Source organism: Haliotis cracherodii, unplaced genomic scaffold (genome assembly GCF_022045235.1).
Source record: "Haliotis cracherodii isolate W230 unplaced genomic scaffold, xgHalCrac1.p SCAF_4, whole genome shotgun sequence".
NCBI classification, from domain to species: Eukaryota; Metazoa; Mollusca; class Gastropoda; order Lepetellida; family Haliotidae; genus Haliotis; species Haliotis cracherodii.
In genome coordinates this window covers 9253140-9269397 of record NW_027266297.1, presented here as the reverse complement: position 1 = coordinate 9269397, position 16258 = coordinate 9253140, and the positions used below count along the sequence as shown (strand labels likewise).

Below are 16258 nucleotides of genomic sequence, written 5' to 3'. Positions count from 1 at the left end.
CCTCCTGCACGCGACACGCCGCCGTTCGTTCACCCCTTCGGCGGTAAACACGTTGTCTTCCATCAGCCCTTAACATACAGAATCGACTTTCGTCAGTGAAGACAACCCTCTGCCAGTCACGTCGTTGACAACGTCGTACAGTCCGGGCCCATCTCAATCGCAGACGACGATGTTGCGCTGTCAATAGCTGTCCTCTGTGTGGTCTAAAAGCCCTGATTCCATGTACCCTGAGTCTCCTGGCCACTGGCTGTCGACTAACCCTGTGACCTAAGGCATTTGTCACCGATGACGTCACTGGCAGGAAGCGATTTCGGAGGTGCAAGGTTCGCAAGTACCGGTCATCATGGGGCATGGTGAGCCTGGGTCTGCCTGTTCTTGGCCTGTCCGCTGTCCGCCCTGTCTGTCTGTTACGTTGCATCAAGTTGGTAACGGCAACACGGGAGCAACCGAAGGTTCTTGCAATATGGGCGTGGGTGGCTGCCATCTGTACCATGCCCAAGGCTCGTTCACGTTGTTCGACTTTGAGTCGTGGCATTTCTTTTGTGTTTTCTTTATCACTGTGGATGTCTGACTCGCCGTTGCAATCGTTTTATACCCTTACCCGCACGTGCATTTGCAGTTGTCCGTGGTGCACGTGTTTTTCACTTTTTCGCGTGTTATCTCGCAAACATGTAACCGACGATTAACATTTTCTGCATACACTATTGTTGTATTTAGGTTATGCGTTTTAGATAGACTTCATCAAAAAAAAAATTATACTTAGTCTGAAATTTATATTTTCAGTTGGTAAAGTTTCTTTTGGACGTCAGTTTATATATATAACGTTTCAGAGAAGGATAATGGTTTATGATTACGACGTATTGTTTGCAGGAGACGCCAGTGAATTCATTTCACAATACAGAACTGTCTTGCAAGCGCAGATTGTTGCGAAAATTTCGACACTGACAAATATGAGTCCTATTCGGATACAAAGATCATCTATTCACTGGGATGAAGACAACACGTACTTCCTTGCAACTTTCTTAGACAAGGCACCCGCTATTGGTTTGTTTGTTTGTTTGTTTCTCACGCCACACTCTTTCAATATTCTAACGATATGCATACAAGATAACTTAGATCCAGTGGATTAACACGGCGCGAAGACATTTTGTGGCATATTCGCCTATAGATGCGAGTTCCTATATTGTCATTAAGCACACATGTGAAACCCAGATGATGAAACAAATTTCACTTTGCATGTGGTACTTTCAGAATCAAGAATGAGAACATGGCACATTTGAGTTTAAATGCATATGTAATATAAAAATTTAAAACACACATATTATGAAAACAAAAATAGTAATAAGTTTTCACAACACTGACTTCCTGAAACATTTGTTATTGTTTTAAGAAATACGAGGTATAACTTGGCACAATCATAGTGGTATACCTGATAAATGTTAAAAAGATTAACTGAATGGAATGACATAAATACTCCTTTCTTGGCACATCTTCTGTTAACAGGGACCCATTAATATTCAGACCTTTGAACAAAAGAAATTCCCTGAATTACAATGTTGCAAGGTGGGTTTTTTTTCTGAAAAACAATTAGGCTCATAGTTTTTAATGCAAACATTGTGTGTGTGCGGTCCGGCCTAATGCCTATCATATTGTGCTCGCCCGCTTAGATGCCATGCCGCAGGTGAACATGAATATATATACTGTCTCCGAGCCGACCAGGCCTTGTTTTAGCCCCATAACGCCGAGCCCCAGGCTGGGTAACAACAAGTAACCTCCTTTAACGTTTGGTATACGCGGCCGGGGATCGAAACCCCGACCTTCCGCTCTCAGACGCTCTACCACAAGACTATGGTAAATGATATAATCATATAATATTAATGCTACAGTTTCGAGTGGAACTTAGGAATATGTATCAGTAACGGGGAAAGACGTGTTACAATGGTAATTTATTGTGTTGTAACATTTGACAAAATCGAACAAAATGAGTTGGTTTTAAAACGGCTTGACTTTGAAGGAAAAGTCAAGGTGACGCAGTTGGTTGCTTCACTTTGAATCCCATAATTATAGATAATGTTGAAATGAGCCTTGTCAGGACGAATCTGTGATTAAGAACTTCAGTCAGCGGATCATGGCGTAGCTTCGGGACGAAATTTAGCGAGTATGGGTCACTCGTGTAAACCCGAACCATGAAAGTTGTCCACGCGACCCTTACGTTTTTTGGCAACACCCAACCTTGACATTAGCATTGTATGTTCAATACACCCTATATCCTGTCTAAAACAAACCCATTTGTAACAACACTTTTCTGCTTTTTTAGCTAAATTCCGACGATGGCCGAACCTCGTGGCCCAGTACAAGGATGACGTCACGTTGACCGGCGTGACTGACGCCTTTACGTGCGCAAGTGCGTGCGACACGACAAAAGCCACCTGCAATAGCTTCGATATTTGTCCAGGTGCGCAAACGTGTGCGCAGAGTACTCATTACACCCCGGATGGTACCGAACTGTCGACAAGTGCCACCTGTGACCATTATTCACGTAAGTTGGCGCTTCTGTAGTAGTAACAACTTTAAAAAATTTAACTGCTTTACCATTACTGATATTGATGTATAATGGATTCGGAAGTAGTTTAATAAATACCGGCCATTCACTAGCTCAAGAGTTATGTAAGGCCTCAATGCTGTTGGGAGTTACCTACCCTTGACCATATATGTAATAAGGCGTAATAGATAGCAGTTGAACTAGTATTCTGCCTCAAAGTGAGATTGACAAATCAAACTACTCACCCCACATGTACTGTCTATTCTGTCAGTGAAAATCCAAGATGGTTGATACTGGCCTCATATGAGACCGTATACCGTCAGTAATAGCCATCTTGGATTTTCCAACACCCACCTCACATATTTCGTACCGAAATTCGTTATTTGACACTGGTTTATGTCTTACTATCATTAATTGTGATGTACAAAGGCATTAATCTGGGTTTTTAATATCACGCTCGTGACTTTATTGATACAGAATACAGTTAAAATTCTCAACAAGGTTTGGCCTCTAAGGTTTGAAGAGTAGTCTCCCTTTGACCCTTAACGCCATCGTACGGTTGTAAGTGTCAAGTTTTCATTTTGACATGACACGTGCGATATGGACACCAGAGAGTGTAAACTTTTCGGCACAATAAATTCGTTATGGTGCCTTCGGCTGACGCCTCGCCCAATATATTTTTTCTGCTAACCTAATATGACACCTAAAGACACCATAACAAATAGTTTGGGCTTCATTCGATATGGTCACATGTCAAACACGTGCATCATGTCCTAAGTTCTGAGTTTAGTTTTGTTTACTTGGGGGTGTTTGTTATTTAACGGATTAAGCACTGATAATAGGTTTTTATCATATAATATCCAAGGTACTTTTAACACCTTAATTACAGGTGTTAATTGGTGTTAATTAACCGGAGTGTAACAGTCGTTACCTCCTCACCTGAACCACGGCAATCCCCTCGTCCTTGGTGCTGACAGACAGGGATGAGCGAGAGGTACAATGTCAGTACCAGAGGGCCTTGGATGAATTACCGTAGTTCCTCCAACAAGCACAAAGAGTGATCTTGGTTTAACAGCTTTTATTCCCACTTTGTGTTGCCGGTCAACCCACACTATTTGTCACTTAATTATGAGACTTCGGCCGCAAAGCTTCAGTCTCAGTCGAAATGCTGGTGCTTAGGTTTGGTTTCTGGTTCGAAAGATCGAGACAACAAGCCGAGAGCGGAGTACCAGTCCAGACGTAGTCTCCCCAGCCGCGGCCGCTACCTAGCCGGTCTCTAGCCGTCTCTATTCGTCTCTCCAGCCGTAGTTTTTTATTTGGGGCTTTTGCCCCTTTTTAAACCGGTACCTACGTCACAGCTCTACTCATTTTTCTATCTATCATTGGTCAGCCACCTTTCCCCCCTACACTAGATCATTCTAACCCACTCCTATCTAATAACCAGCACCTTATTCGGACTTGCCATGATGTAGCTTCTCACCCTTTTGGAATTCGAACTATTTCCCCCCAATACCATATCTGTCTCAAGACCCTGACGTTTCCGTCCCTCTCATCTCTGTTCCGATTTTTATCTATTTCGGCATCTGGTTAATCTTTTTTTATTAACGTATAACCCTCGACCTACTACCCTCACCCCTGGTTATTCGTGGCCAAGTATGTTCCCCGTAGTCTTCAGCTATCAGAATTGCCCGTCTCGTATCTATATATATCAATGTGTTATGTTTACATCTTGCTGGTTTCAACTCCTCTTCTTGGCCTTTATATACAATGACGTAGGTGTCTTAATGAATTGTTAATTACTTTAATTAGTTGTTAATTACTGTACTTTTATGCCTATAATACGACCCCCGTTCTGGCGAAGAGTGTGTCCTCACACTCTGAGATGGTGCCAATTCTTGTTATAATATCTGGCACAAACACCCTCCTATTTCTATGACTTATTGATTTAACTTCCCTTTAATTATCTAAATATGTATTACACTTCCATGCCTATAATAATAATGGGTGGGTTTCCCGACAGGAAAAGTCAGCGAAAAGAACGGTATCCGTTGGGGTCATATACAGTCAACTACGGTTATAACGAATTCAAAGGGACCACTAATTTTAGTTTGTTATAACCGTAGTTCGTTATAAGCATATATACAGCATATATACATCAAATGGCTGGGACTAAAAAATAAGTTCGTTATATTGGTCAGTTTGTTATAACCGTGTTCGTTATAACCGATAAAGGTCAGGTGGATACTACTTTTAGTGTTAACAAACAAACATTTTGTAGCCCTTTTCAATCGGCGATCGAGTCAGAATTAACTTCGGAATGTGGAGACACTATTCCGCTATAAACAATACACTACAATTGTTATCATTATCAAACAATAGTCTAAGATACTGAAAATCAGAGTCTAATTGGGAAGGAGCTCAGGCATTTTACAAGTTTGGGTATCGTTGGAGCCAAGGCTCAAAAAGTTTGATTTTTCCTCATACGGTGGTCAGGCCCGCTGGATCAGTTTGAACACGATTTACCCCCTGAAACAACCCCTCTGCGGTGATCCTTAGACATTGTAAGCTGGGGCTGTATTTGACCAGTCGACATCACTAGCGCATGACCGTCACCTTGCAAACTGCCTCTTAGTACCTCCATCTGTTTGAGTTTAGGTTCAAAATTCACTAAGTCATATAGGTGGAATATTGCTGAGGGCGGCGTAAAACAACAAACAAACAAACAAAACCTTCCGGGGTAGAATAGGTCTTCAGCAACCCATGCTTGCCATAAAAGGCGACTATGCTTGTCGTAAAAGGCGACTAACGGGATCGGGTGGTCAGGCTCGCTGACTTGATACATGTCATCGATCCCAATTGCGTGGACTGATGCACATGATATCAACCACTGGATTGTCTGGTCCAGACTCGATTATTTACAGACCGCCGTCATATAGCTGGAATATTATTGAGTGCGGCGTAAAACAACAAACAAACAAACAAACAATCACACAGGATGCTGATGTATTAGTCATCCCAGAACACACTCACCTGATAGAATAACCTCTATGTATTTACTGAGTTCGGTGATTTTACGAAAGCTTCTCTTTTATAAATGAAACAACCATTACATATGTCTATTTAGTTAGAGGGGGCATATATTTTTATTTACTGACCAATAACGAATGCCTGTGTAACAGACCGCCATATGGTAGATGGAATTGTACAGACTTCGCAGTTAAACAACGTTCACTCACAATACAGATTTTAAGATCTGGATTGTTTTCAGGTGTGCTGTCGGGACCCGTGCAACATGAAATCGCCCTCCAGGACGCATACGAAGTCCTCAAAGACTATGTTTTTACCAACGCTTTGATAGTAACTCTTAAACAAGCGGTGTGTGTATATTTTAAGACAATTGCCCTGAAAGCACTTATGTCATCAACTCTTTGAACATTCCAAACATTTTAACACTATAAGCCCTTTAACGCCCAATGTCAACTTGTTTGACCTTTACAAAATGTGGGCCAATTTGATGTGGATACGATGGTCGTCTAGCAGTAACATCATTGCATCTTAATACGGAAGACCCTGGGTCGATGCTCCACTTCATTCGTCTTTGCTGAAATTGATCTTTTATAATGGCACAGTGGCACGGTTTTAATTATATTTGTGATCTATTTTGTGCTAGATCCCCCAACCCACCCAAACCCACGTCCACCCCACATCAAGTGAACGAATGAGTTCAATATACATGTATGAGCACCCCACCCAAACCTGGCCTTCCCGTTCACCTCACCAAACTTCACCCCCAACTGAATTCCATATTTGAATTCCCGGCCAAGTAGCATCTTTTAACGTCTTTTGGTATGACGCGGCCGGGGATCGAACCCCGGACCTTCCGCTCTCCGGGCGGACGCTCTACCACTAGACCTCGGAGGCGGTCAGTAGTAGTAGTAGTAGTAGTAGTAGTAGTAGTAGTAGTAGTAGTAGTAGTAAGAGCAGTTGTAACCACACGTTGAACCCACGATCTCTCACCCGGGTCCGCCCCAACTTTAAATGCGTTGATAACCAACACATCATACATGCAACATATTTACCTTGATGTTTCTGTTACAGAATAATAAAGTTTTTAAGGCTTCTTCAATAACAACTGATATTATTAGAAATCCAGTCGCAGGATCTACGAACAAAGGTGAATAGTTCTGGAATGTTTTATCTCTTCGAAAATAATGCCTTGATGTGTGTCAGGTGAATGATATTGTAACATTAAAAGTATGATCGTGTATAAACAAAACAACCAAGGATTCGGTGTAAGGATGGGTGTTTAAGATGAGAGAATGTGTGAGTGAGTGGGGTATAACGCCGTTTTTAACAGTATTCCAGTTATATCACGACGTCTCAGTTTAATGTGGGCGGAAAGCCCGAAGTGATGCAGGTCTCAGACGTTTACCACTTCGGTGAAACCCACGAGCACGGGTATGGTGCTGACAAACCTGTGTGCTTAGGTAGAAGGATGGGTGTTTAGGTCGGAGTGATTTGTGTTCAGGTAGAGGGGTGGGTATTTAAGAAGAATAACTTGTGTTTAGGTAAGGGAATGGGTGTTTAAGAAGAATAACTTGTGTTTAGGTAAGGGGATGGGTGTTTAAGAAGAATAACTTGTGTTTAGGTAAGGGGGTGGGTGTTTAAGAAGAATAACTTGTGTTTAGGTAAGGGGATGGGAGTTTAAGAAGAATTACTTGTGTTTAGGTAAGGGGGTGGTAGTTTAAGAAGAATAACTTGTGTTTAGGTAAGGGGGTGGGTATTTAAGAAGAATAGCTTGTGTTTAGGTAAGGGGATGGGTGTTTAAGAAGAATAACTTGTGTTTAGGTAAGGGGATGGGTGTTTAAGAAGAATTACTTGTGTTTAGGTAAGGGGATGGGTGTTTAAGAAGAATAACTTGTGTTTAGGTAAGGGGGTGGGTATTTAAGAAGAATAGCTTGTGTTTAGGTAAGGGGATGGGTGTTTAAAAAGAATAACTTGTGTTTAGGTAAGGGGGTGGGTATTTAAGAAGAATAGCTTGTGTTTAGGTAAGGGGATGGGTGTTTAAGAAGAATAACTTGTGTTTAGGTAAGGGAATGGGTGTTTAAGAAGAATAACTTGTGTTTAGGTAAGGGGATGGGTGTTTAAGAAGAATAACTTGTGTTTAGGTAAGGGGTGGGTGTTTAAGAAGAATAGCTTGTGTTTATGTAAGAGGATGGGAGTTTAAGAGGAATAACTCGTGTTTAGGTAAGGGGGTGGGTGTTTAAGAAGAATAACTTGTGTTTGGGTAAGGGGGTGGGTGTTTAAGAAGAAAAACTTGTGTTTAGGTAAGGGGATTTGTGTTTAGGTATGGGGGTTGATGTTTAGGCTGAGGGATTTGTGCTAAGGTAGAAGGGTGGATGTTTAGGCAGAGGGATTTATGTTTCGGTGAAATTGGTGTTTAGCTGGAGGGATTGGTGTTTAGGTAGGAAGATTGGTCTATGGATGATGGATTGGTGTTTAGGTAGGGTGGATGTTTCAGTAGAGGGTGAGTGTTTTGGTAGCGGGGTGGGTTTTAGGGTACGGATAGGTGTTTAGGTTTAGGTATTATTGTTTAATTCGAGATTATTTTGTTAAAGTTATAATTATTATCGGCGATGAACAGATTAAGTCAGATTGACTCTTGATATCAGATTTTTTCTGATGATCTTTTACTGTACGCCTTTTCCTTTTGCCGCCTGCACAGTGACAGCCCTAAGCCAGTTTATCTCCGAGTCGAACAAGGCTGTCAGGGGTTCCGGCGATATGCAGTTGACGGGGATGGCTGTTGATAGCTGCGCGTCGGAGTGTGTGGCAGAGATTGAGTTCACTTGCCAGTCTTTTGAGTACTGCCTTACCAACGGCATGTGCACCCTCAGCCGCGTCCATCCTGACGAGAGACCCGACCTCATTGTCAACAACGCCTCTTGCAACCTGTACATCCGTAAGTAGAACCGTGAAGATCCGGGTTAGAATAGGTCTTCAGTGACCTATGCTTGACGTAAGAGGCGACTATGCTTGTCGTGAGAGGCGACTAACGGGATCGGATGAGTCAAGCCTTAGTTCAGAATGTGATGAAATGTCTTCATTTTAATAATTGCATGTTCGTATCTAATACCCTCGAAGTGATTCCGTGTTAGAATAGGTTTTCAGTAACCATTACATGTTGTAAGAGGCCAGCTGACTTAAAGGACAGCATGTTTAAGTCCGGTGACTTTCTCCGGTGTCCAGATTTTCTCAAGCCGCCGTCATAGGGCTGGAATATTACCGAATGCGCCTTTAAACAAAACCAACAACAACATCTTGCCTAATAAATTGAAGCAAATGTGGTTTTGAACTACGAAGTGTCACACATTTATTTCAAGAGTGGTTACAGGAAGCTTTTTTCGACCTATTATACTTGCGTATTAATAAGGTGTTCATGACGTGTGTTTGTTTGTTTGTTGTTTAATGCTGCATACAGCTTTATTCCAGCTATATGACCAGACAATCGAGTGGCATACATCATGAGCATCAATCTATGTAATTGGGATACCATGACATGCAACCACCCGATCCCGTTAATCACTTCTTACGACAAGCACTGGTGGCTGAAGACAATTCCAACCCTGAATATTCAAGGGAGCTTTACGCGGGTCGTATATTGACTTGTGTCGATGACTTGTATGTTCAAGTGTTTTTCTCTGAGTAGAGTTGCGTCCCCTTGACACGCCAGAAACCTAAGATCTTTGATTCGAATCCTCAGTGGTTAAAGCGTTCGGTCGTCACGCCGAAGACCTTGGTTCGATGCCCCATATGGGTATAATGTGTGAATTTCCTTGCTGGTGTCCCCCGTCGTGATATTGTTGGATTATTTGTTTTTAGCGGCGTAAAGCCACACTCACTCCTTCGCTTTCATTCCTCAAGGTGACTACACTGCAAAGTTCACAGAACTTAAAGGAACGACGGTCGTCTCCGACTCCGACACCATCTACCAGAACATCAACACCCCGAACCAATGCGCCAAGCTGTGCACGGACTATCAGAGCTTCCCTTGTAAATCGTTCGACTTCTGCCCCAACATCAACGCCTGCTTCCTCGGCCACACCCACGTTTTCGATACACCCAAGGGACACGTGAAACAAGACCCAACGTGCAACCATTATTCAAGTTAGTAATCAGTTGTCGCAATACCAGTCCATAATATGATCCGGTGTTTCTGACATGTCTTTGTAAGAACTACACTACCGGGCAAAAGAAAGTTTACACACCCATGTTTCATGGTTTCTGAAATGGAAAAAAATACGAAATGGTTATTCGATTGGCGCGCATTTGTTACGGGTACCATTGTGGCTTTTTGGAGCCTAGTAACGTTTTCATAGTTTTTGTAGTGTTTTGGCCAAGGCCAATTTTCAAGAATACAATTTGTTTTTCCCGGCAGTGTACCTCAATGGACAACGTGATTGGACGTCATCAGCACTTCATGACTTTCTGTAAACAGCCTTCCTCCTTAACCGGTGCACGCATAAGATGCCGACAATTTGATTATGCATTAATTAAATACATACCTGTTTTTGCAGGTGTAGCACGGCCTGGGTTCTAAGAGTGCTCACACCGGTATTTGGCCCAGTCGTCTAAAGCGCTGCGATTCGCTGTGCGGAGTTGCGTCCCTTGGGCACGCCAGAAACCTATGATTGTGGGTTCGAATCCTGATTCGCCCCGATTATGTTTCTAGGGTTGTCAGCACCATACCCGTGCTCTTGGGTTTCACCGAAGTTGGAAACGTCTGAGACCTGCATCACTTCGGCATTCCTCCCACATTAAGTTGACACGCCGTGATATAACTTGAATACTGTTAAAAGCGACGAAAAATCAAGCTTGTCCATCCCTACTCGAATATCAAAAACTCAGCGGCCATGTTTTCGAAACGTTTCAAAACTTTCTGTGATTGGACACTCGATGAGCGATAGTCCTCTCCCGATCGTGTCTGTTTCATCACAGAAAAGTCGGCTCGAAAGAACAATGGTGAAGAACAAAATTTAGTATAGGCTTGTGGGCACTCTTGCCTCGGGAAGATGGATCGAACTCGACCTGATATTACATGTTCCACTATTTACTATACATATGATCTCAGGGTTTAAGAAATACCAAAGTATATATATATAAGCATGTCACTGATGGACCCAAGGAGAGGGTGCAGGAGTGAGTCGAGTGACCCGAATAATTTTTCAGACACTGTATTTTTTATTTTACTTCGCGACTTTACTGTTGTGTTTAACCCCTTATATTTAAAGTACGGACCTGCCTCTGCATGCCATCTCCCCGAGGCAAGGGAGTTAACTGACTTTAAAAGTCCACTTTTGAAGTCAGTTAACTCTCCTGCCTCGGAAGATGCTGCATGTGGACATATTTTATTCCCAGGGAACTACGCTGACGACTTCAAGCAGACCGCTAACCGCCAGATCTCGCTTCAAGACAACCGTATCATCTTGATGGTCAGTGTGGAACAGTGCGCCAAGATGTGCGTGGACGAGGAGACGTTCTCCTGTGCCAGCTTTGACTACTGCGGCAACACGACGGAGTGTCGACTCTCGACAGCGTCCATGTCGGACGTGGGACAGATCACCATCGAGTCAACTGCCTACTGCTCTATATATAACCGTATGTACATCTACCACTCAGGGCTGACACTGGATACTTCTTTTTGGCGTACCCATGAAGATCCGGGGTAGAATAGGTCTTCAACAATCCATGCTTGCTGTAAAAAGCGACTGTGCCTGAGGTAAGCGGCGATTAACGGGATTGGGCGGTCAGGTTCGTTGACGTGGTTGATGCATGTCATCGATCCCAATATGCGTGGATCGATGCTCATGATATCAATCAGTGGATTGCGTGGTCCAGACTCGATTATTTACAGAGCGCCGTCATATAGCTGGAATATTGCTGAGTGCTGCGTAAAACAACAAACAAACAAACAAAACAAATCTCTTGGAAGTGGATGGAATAAACATCATCACTGAGTGTTGATCACGTGGTTAGAATCCGGATAAGATGACTGGGAACGATTATATTTAGCATGTAGCCAACTCGAACTAGGTCAACAGTGTTTGAAATACTACGGGCACACTTGTCTTTTTCTTTCAGTTCGGGCTGCGAAAAACTTTCGCTATCCCACTGCCTAGTAGTCTTTCTCAGTCACCTGATGGCTAACCCTCATCCAGATTGTAACGATGTGATGGTAACGATGTCATGATAATATCGCTTGAATGGCGAGGACTATAGGCTTAATTGAATCAATTTTTGCCATATTTCAGTTGAATATTGTGTTTTGTCCATGTTAAAACAAAGACTTGATACTGTTCACAGGTCAGTATTATCCCAATGGGCAGAGGTACATACCTCATCAAGACACAAGTGCCAAATATACTTCAGGTAAGCGCCAAACATACATATTTCAGTTACGCCCAAAGGACCGCCTCCGTTGTCTGGTGATACAGCGTCTTCCCGAAGGGCGGGAGGTCCGGGGTTCGATCCCCGGTCGGGTCATACCAAACGACGTTGAAAGATGATACTTGTTGTTACCCTGTTTTGCGCTCGACATTAAGGGGCTAAAACAAGGACTTGGTGGCTGAGAATCTGTATACCGTGTCTCAGTGGAATATTCGTGTCTAACTGCGGCATGGTATCTCAGTAGGCTAGCACGATTAAATCGGCATTAGTCCGGTCAAGCACACACACACACACACACACACACTCGCGCGCGCGCATGCACGTCGCAATATAAGTGCAATAATCTTGAACGCGACGTTAAACCCCATTTCACCTCACCTCACCGTTTAGGCGCCTGAGCGTTCCTCGGCATTTCATGTTTAACGAAGCTTCCGTACTGAGAAAGACAAAAACAACTAGCTGTGGTTGACACTCTCCAAATTATGTTAACATATTGTATGTGATAGGAGGTATGTATACTGTGCAGGGTGGCGTTAATCCTCAAACACTCACTTACTCCTGACTGCACGTTGATAGACTGTTCAAAATGGCATTAATGCAAACTCACTCACTCACTTACTCATCTGTCTGTATACGATCATGTTCTCTTTATTCTCATACAGGTGCAATGGGCGGTCTGGGCTTCGCCATGCTGGTTGTCGGTCTCTTGATGGGATTCGGGGCACTGTTTGCCTGGACCAAGTACCGGGGAGGCCACTCTGACGAAATGGCAGTTTCATTCTCAAGCAAAGACACATTATCTGCCAACTGACACTAACAAATATAAACTGCAAAAGAGACATGCTTACTCATTGAGTGCATCAACGATCTTATCTTGTAGCGTCAGTAGGAAGTAGACATTTGAATATGAAGTATTCGCTCTGCCAGGGTCATAATGCCTATTGTTTCAAGATGGTTCGCGTTCTGTATTCTAAGTCCATAACATAGCAATTATCAAATTTACAACCTCGCTTTCTACTTTACACCTCATTTTAATGTCCCTAAAGTATGTTTCTCTCTCTACTTGAAACCCCAATCCTTCGGACAATCCAACGTCAATCACATCCATCGACAGTTGCATTTTATTTTAAAAATTAATGTTTATACAATTCTAATAATTTATTCTGGTCTAATGTGTATTTGCTGAGCCAGAAAATGACAACACAATTTGCAACTTTATGACGAACTATTGGCTGGATTTGCAATTCCAAGAAACCCACACGAGTTATTAACTCAATGGACACTTACTGGAGCTTATCGTTTTCATATTCATCCCGGTAGAATAGCCGTATATGCATATAAAATGAGTGTTGATACCACTGGGACCCTGTGGTTCGTTGTACGATTCCCATCATTACTTCACGTCGTGGGACAGTAATGGTAAATATATACTAGACGGAGTATGATTCCTAACGTCAGTGTTAATAACGTCGTGATATAACCGAAATAATGTTCAAAGCGGCGTTAACCCAACGCACACTCACTCACTCTCTTTAATAGATTTGAATGTTTCGCAGCACTTTAAACACGTTCTTAAAGCACAATAATGGTTGTAAGGAAAGGATTGGCCAAACCAGAATAACGAAAATGGCTTCATGCTCGCATACTGGCACCGAACCATGTCATCATAGCAGTGGCTGTCTCTGACAGTGGATGTGTCATTATCCAAGATAACAATCTTCCTCGTCGTTTGTACAGTTATTTCAAAGTAATAACGAAGGTGATAACGTTTTGTATGTACATAAGCACTATGTTAATAAATGTCATCATGGACTTGAGAGTATTGCTCTCAAACACCTTCATTGTGCTTACAGACCCGTGAAGATCCGGGGTAGAATAGGTCTTCAGCAACCGAAGCTTGCTGTAAAAGGCGACTATGCTTGTCGTAAGAGGCGACTAAAGGGATCGGGTGGTCAGGCTCGGTGACTTGGCTGATGCATGTCATCGATCCTAATTGCGTGGATCGATGCTCATCGTGTCAATCACTGGATTGTCTGGTCCAGACTCCATTATTTACAGACTACCATCATATAGCTTGAATATTACTGTGTGCGGCGTTAAACAACAAACAAACAAACATTGTGCTCAGATTATCTAGCACTGATTCTCGAAACAAACTTTAGTCTGAGTTTTTGCTCAAATTTGAGAAAACTCAGCAAAATGCTTTTCTCGAAACGAACTAAGTTCAATTTTTCATGAGAAACAGAAGTTGATGTCCGCGCCAAGGCCGATTAGATAACGCACACAAAATGAACTGCGATCGATCCCAAATACTTTTGACTGAGTTTGCTTTGAGAAACGAGACTTGGTCATTGAAACTCAATGAGTTCAATCTGAGTTTAAGACTTGGGTAAGATCGTTTCGCGAAAATGGGGCAGGACCCTGGGACTAATGATCTCTAATCGTGTCGAGTCATCCGTCGTTGTCCCTTGCTTGTTTCGGACTCAATGGAATGATCACAATCTCATTTCTGACATCCTCTTGCTAATGAGTGCTTCTCATTCTTTCGACCACTGGTTTGACCAGTCCAACCTAGATTACAAGTATATATCGCAATACATAACACTTGCCCTGGACCGTTGTCCTGAAACAATATCACTTCGCTAAATGTCCGACAGGTTCAAAGACGTAGGACAGAATGTCGGATTCTATTAATAATATCACTTCGGTCCTCCTGGTCAGGACCGCATCCGTGGTCTAGTGGTAGAGCGTCCGCCCGGAGAGCTGAAGGTCCGGGGTCCGATCCCCGGCCGCGTCATACCAAAAGACGTAAAAAGATGGTACTTGTTGTTACCCTGTCTGGCGCTCGGCATTAAGGGGCTAAAACAAGGACTGGTCGGCTCGGAGTCAGTATACTGTGTCTGAGTGGGGTATTCATGTGGGGTAAACTGCGGCATGGTATCTCAGTGAGCTAGCACTATAAATCGGCATCAGTCCGGACTAGTACAAGCAGCCACACAAACACACACACGTACATGCACGTCGCTATGTAAGTGCAATAATCTTGGACGCAACGTTAAACCCCATTTCACCTCACCTCACCTTCCTAGTCAGACATGTGCTTTTGTTGGCAGGTGGTTTAGTGATTGCTTAATTGGTTGTGTCTACGTCCGCAGGACTTTTAGCGACTAGTGGGAGGATAATCATTGTCACATCACTTTACAAGTCTGCAATACAAAATCAGAGACGAAGTGACAATTATTGCTTTCAAATCTACATTGGCGTTATATTATCGTAATAAGCTATTGTGTGCACAGTGTGTGTTAGTAGAATAATAACACGCAGTTTTTTACCAGGACAGCCGCTTTTGCTACCTTTTCACTCGTTTGAATATATGTATAAAACCAGGTGTGATGTGAAATTGGGATTAACGTCGCGTTCAAGTTTATTGGACTAATATAGCGACGTGCAGGCACCTGTGTCTGTTAAAGGCGACTATGCTTGTCGTAAGAGGTGACTAACGGGATCGGGTGGTAAGGCTCGCTGACTTTGTTGATGCATGTCATCGATCCCAACTGCGTGGATCGATGTTCATGTTGTCAATCACTGGATTGTCTGGTCCAGACTCAATTACTTACAGATCACCGTCATATAGCCCGAATATTGCTGAGTGCGGCGTTAAACAACAAACAACTAAACAAACGTGTGTGTGTGACTGCTTGTTCAAAGCACTGTCGAAATGCTGTAAAAATGTTTTTTGCCCGTTAAAAAAGGATACAATAATTCACAGACTGTTGTTATTAAAATATCGAGTATCTACCAATCTACCTACCTGTGGTTTGAAGTATTTCAGTCACAAAGAATCCTGAAACGGACTATAGAACTATGAGCATCTGACTCAGTTATCATAATAATGTAGTGGTATTCATAAAACATCAAATCGACAAAAAAACAAATCAAAATAACAAAATGAGGCTGCATTTGTTTTGTCAAAACTGCTCCCATGATGCATGTTGCATAACACTTGCACAGCCATAGCCATGGCACACGACATTTGAGTATATCACCGAACTGCCCAAGCTCTGGGGCTTTCATACCAACAAGTCTACGGTATGATAACTAAAACAAAAGAGAATTAAGCGTACATTGTACACGCTCTATCAGCAGAAGTTACCCCGACTTTAAGTACAATTCGGGAGGAAACAATAACTGTTTCCCTGACAACATTAATTATTGCTCCCCACGAGATGGGGTTTCGATACACTGCATGTGGCGATGATCGAACAGATA

General features: G+C 42.8%; 1 protein-coding gene across 1 annotated transcript in view; it reads left to right on the top strand.

Moving 5' to 3' along the window:
* The window catches only part of LOC139479246 (uncharacterized), a 30357-nt gene extending 16556 nt beyond the window's left edge, over positions 1 to 13801 (top strand). The window contains exons 13-21 of the mRNA XM_071262103.1: positions 871 to 1044; positions 2318 to 2539; positions 5811 to 5917; positions 6641 to 6716; positions 8268 to 8504; positions 9467 to 9709; positions 10961 to 11200; positions 11906 to 11971; positions 12652 to 13801. Coding sequence (XP_071118204.1) covers positions 871 to 1044; positions 2318 to 2539; positions 5811 to 5917; positions 6641 to 6716; positions 8268 to 8504; positions 9467 to 9709; positions 10961 to 11200; positions 11906 to 11971; positions 12652 to 12800 — 1514 coding nt within the window. The 3' untranslated portion in view covers positions 12801 to 13801. The remainder of the gene's footprint in view (positions 1 to 870; positions 1045 to 2317; positions 2540 to 5810; positions 5918 to 6640; positions 6717 to 8267; positions 8505 to 9466; positions 9710 to 10960; positions 11201 to 11905; positions 11972 to 12651) is intronic.
* The last annotated feature ends 2457 nt before the right edge of the window (positions 13802 to 16258 follow it).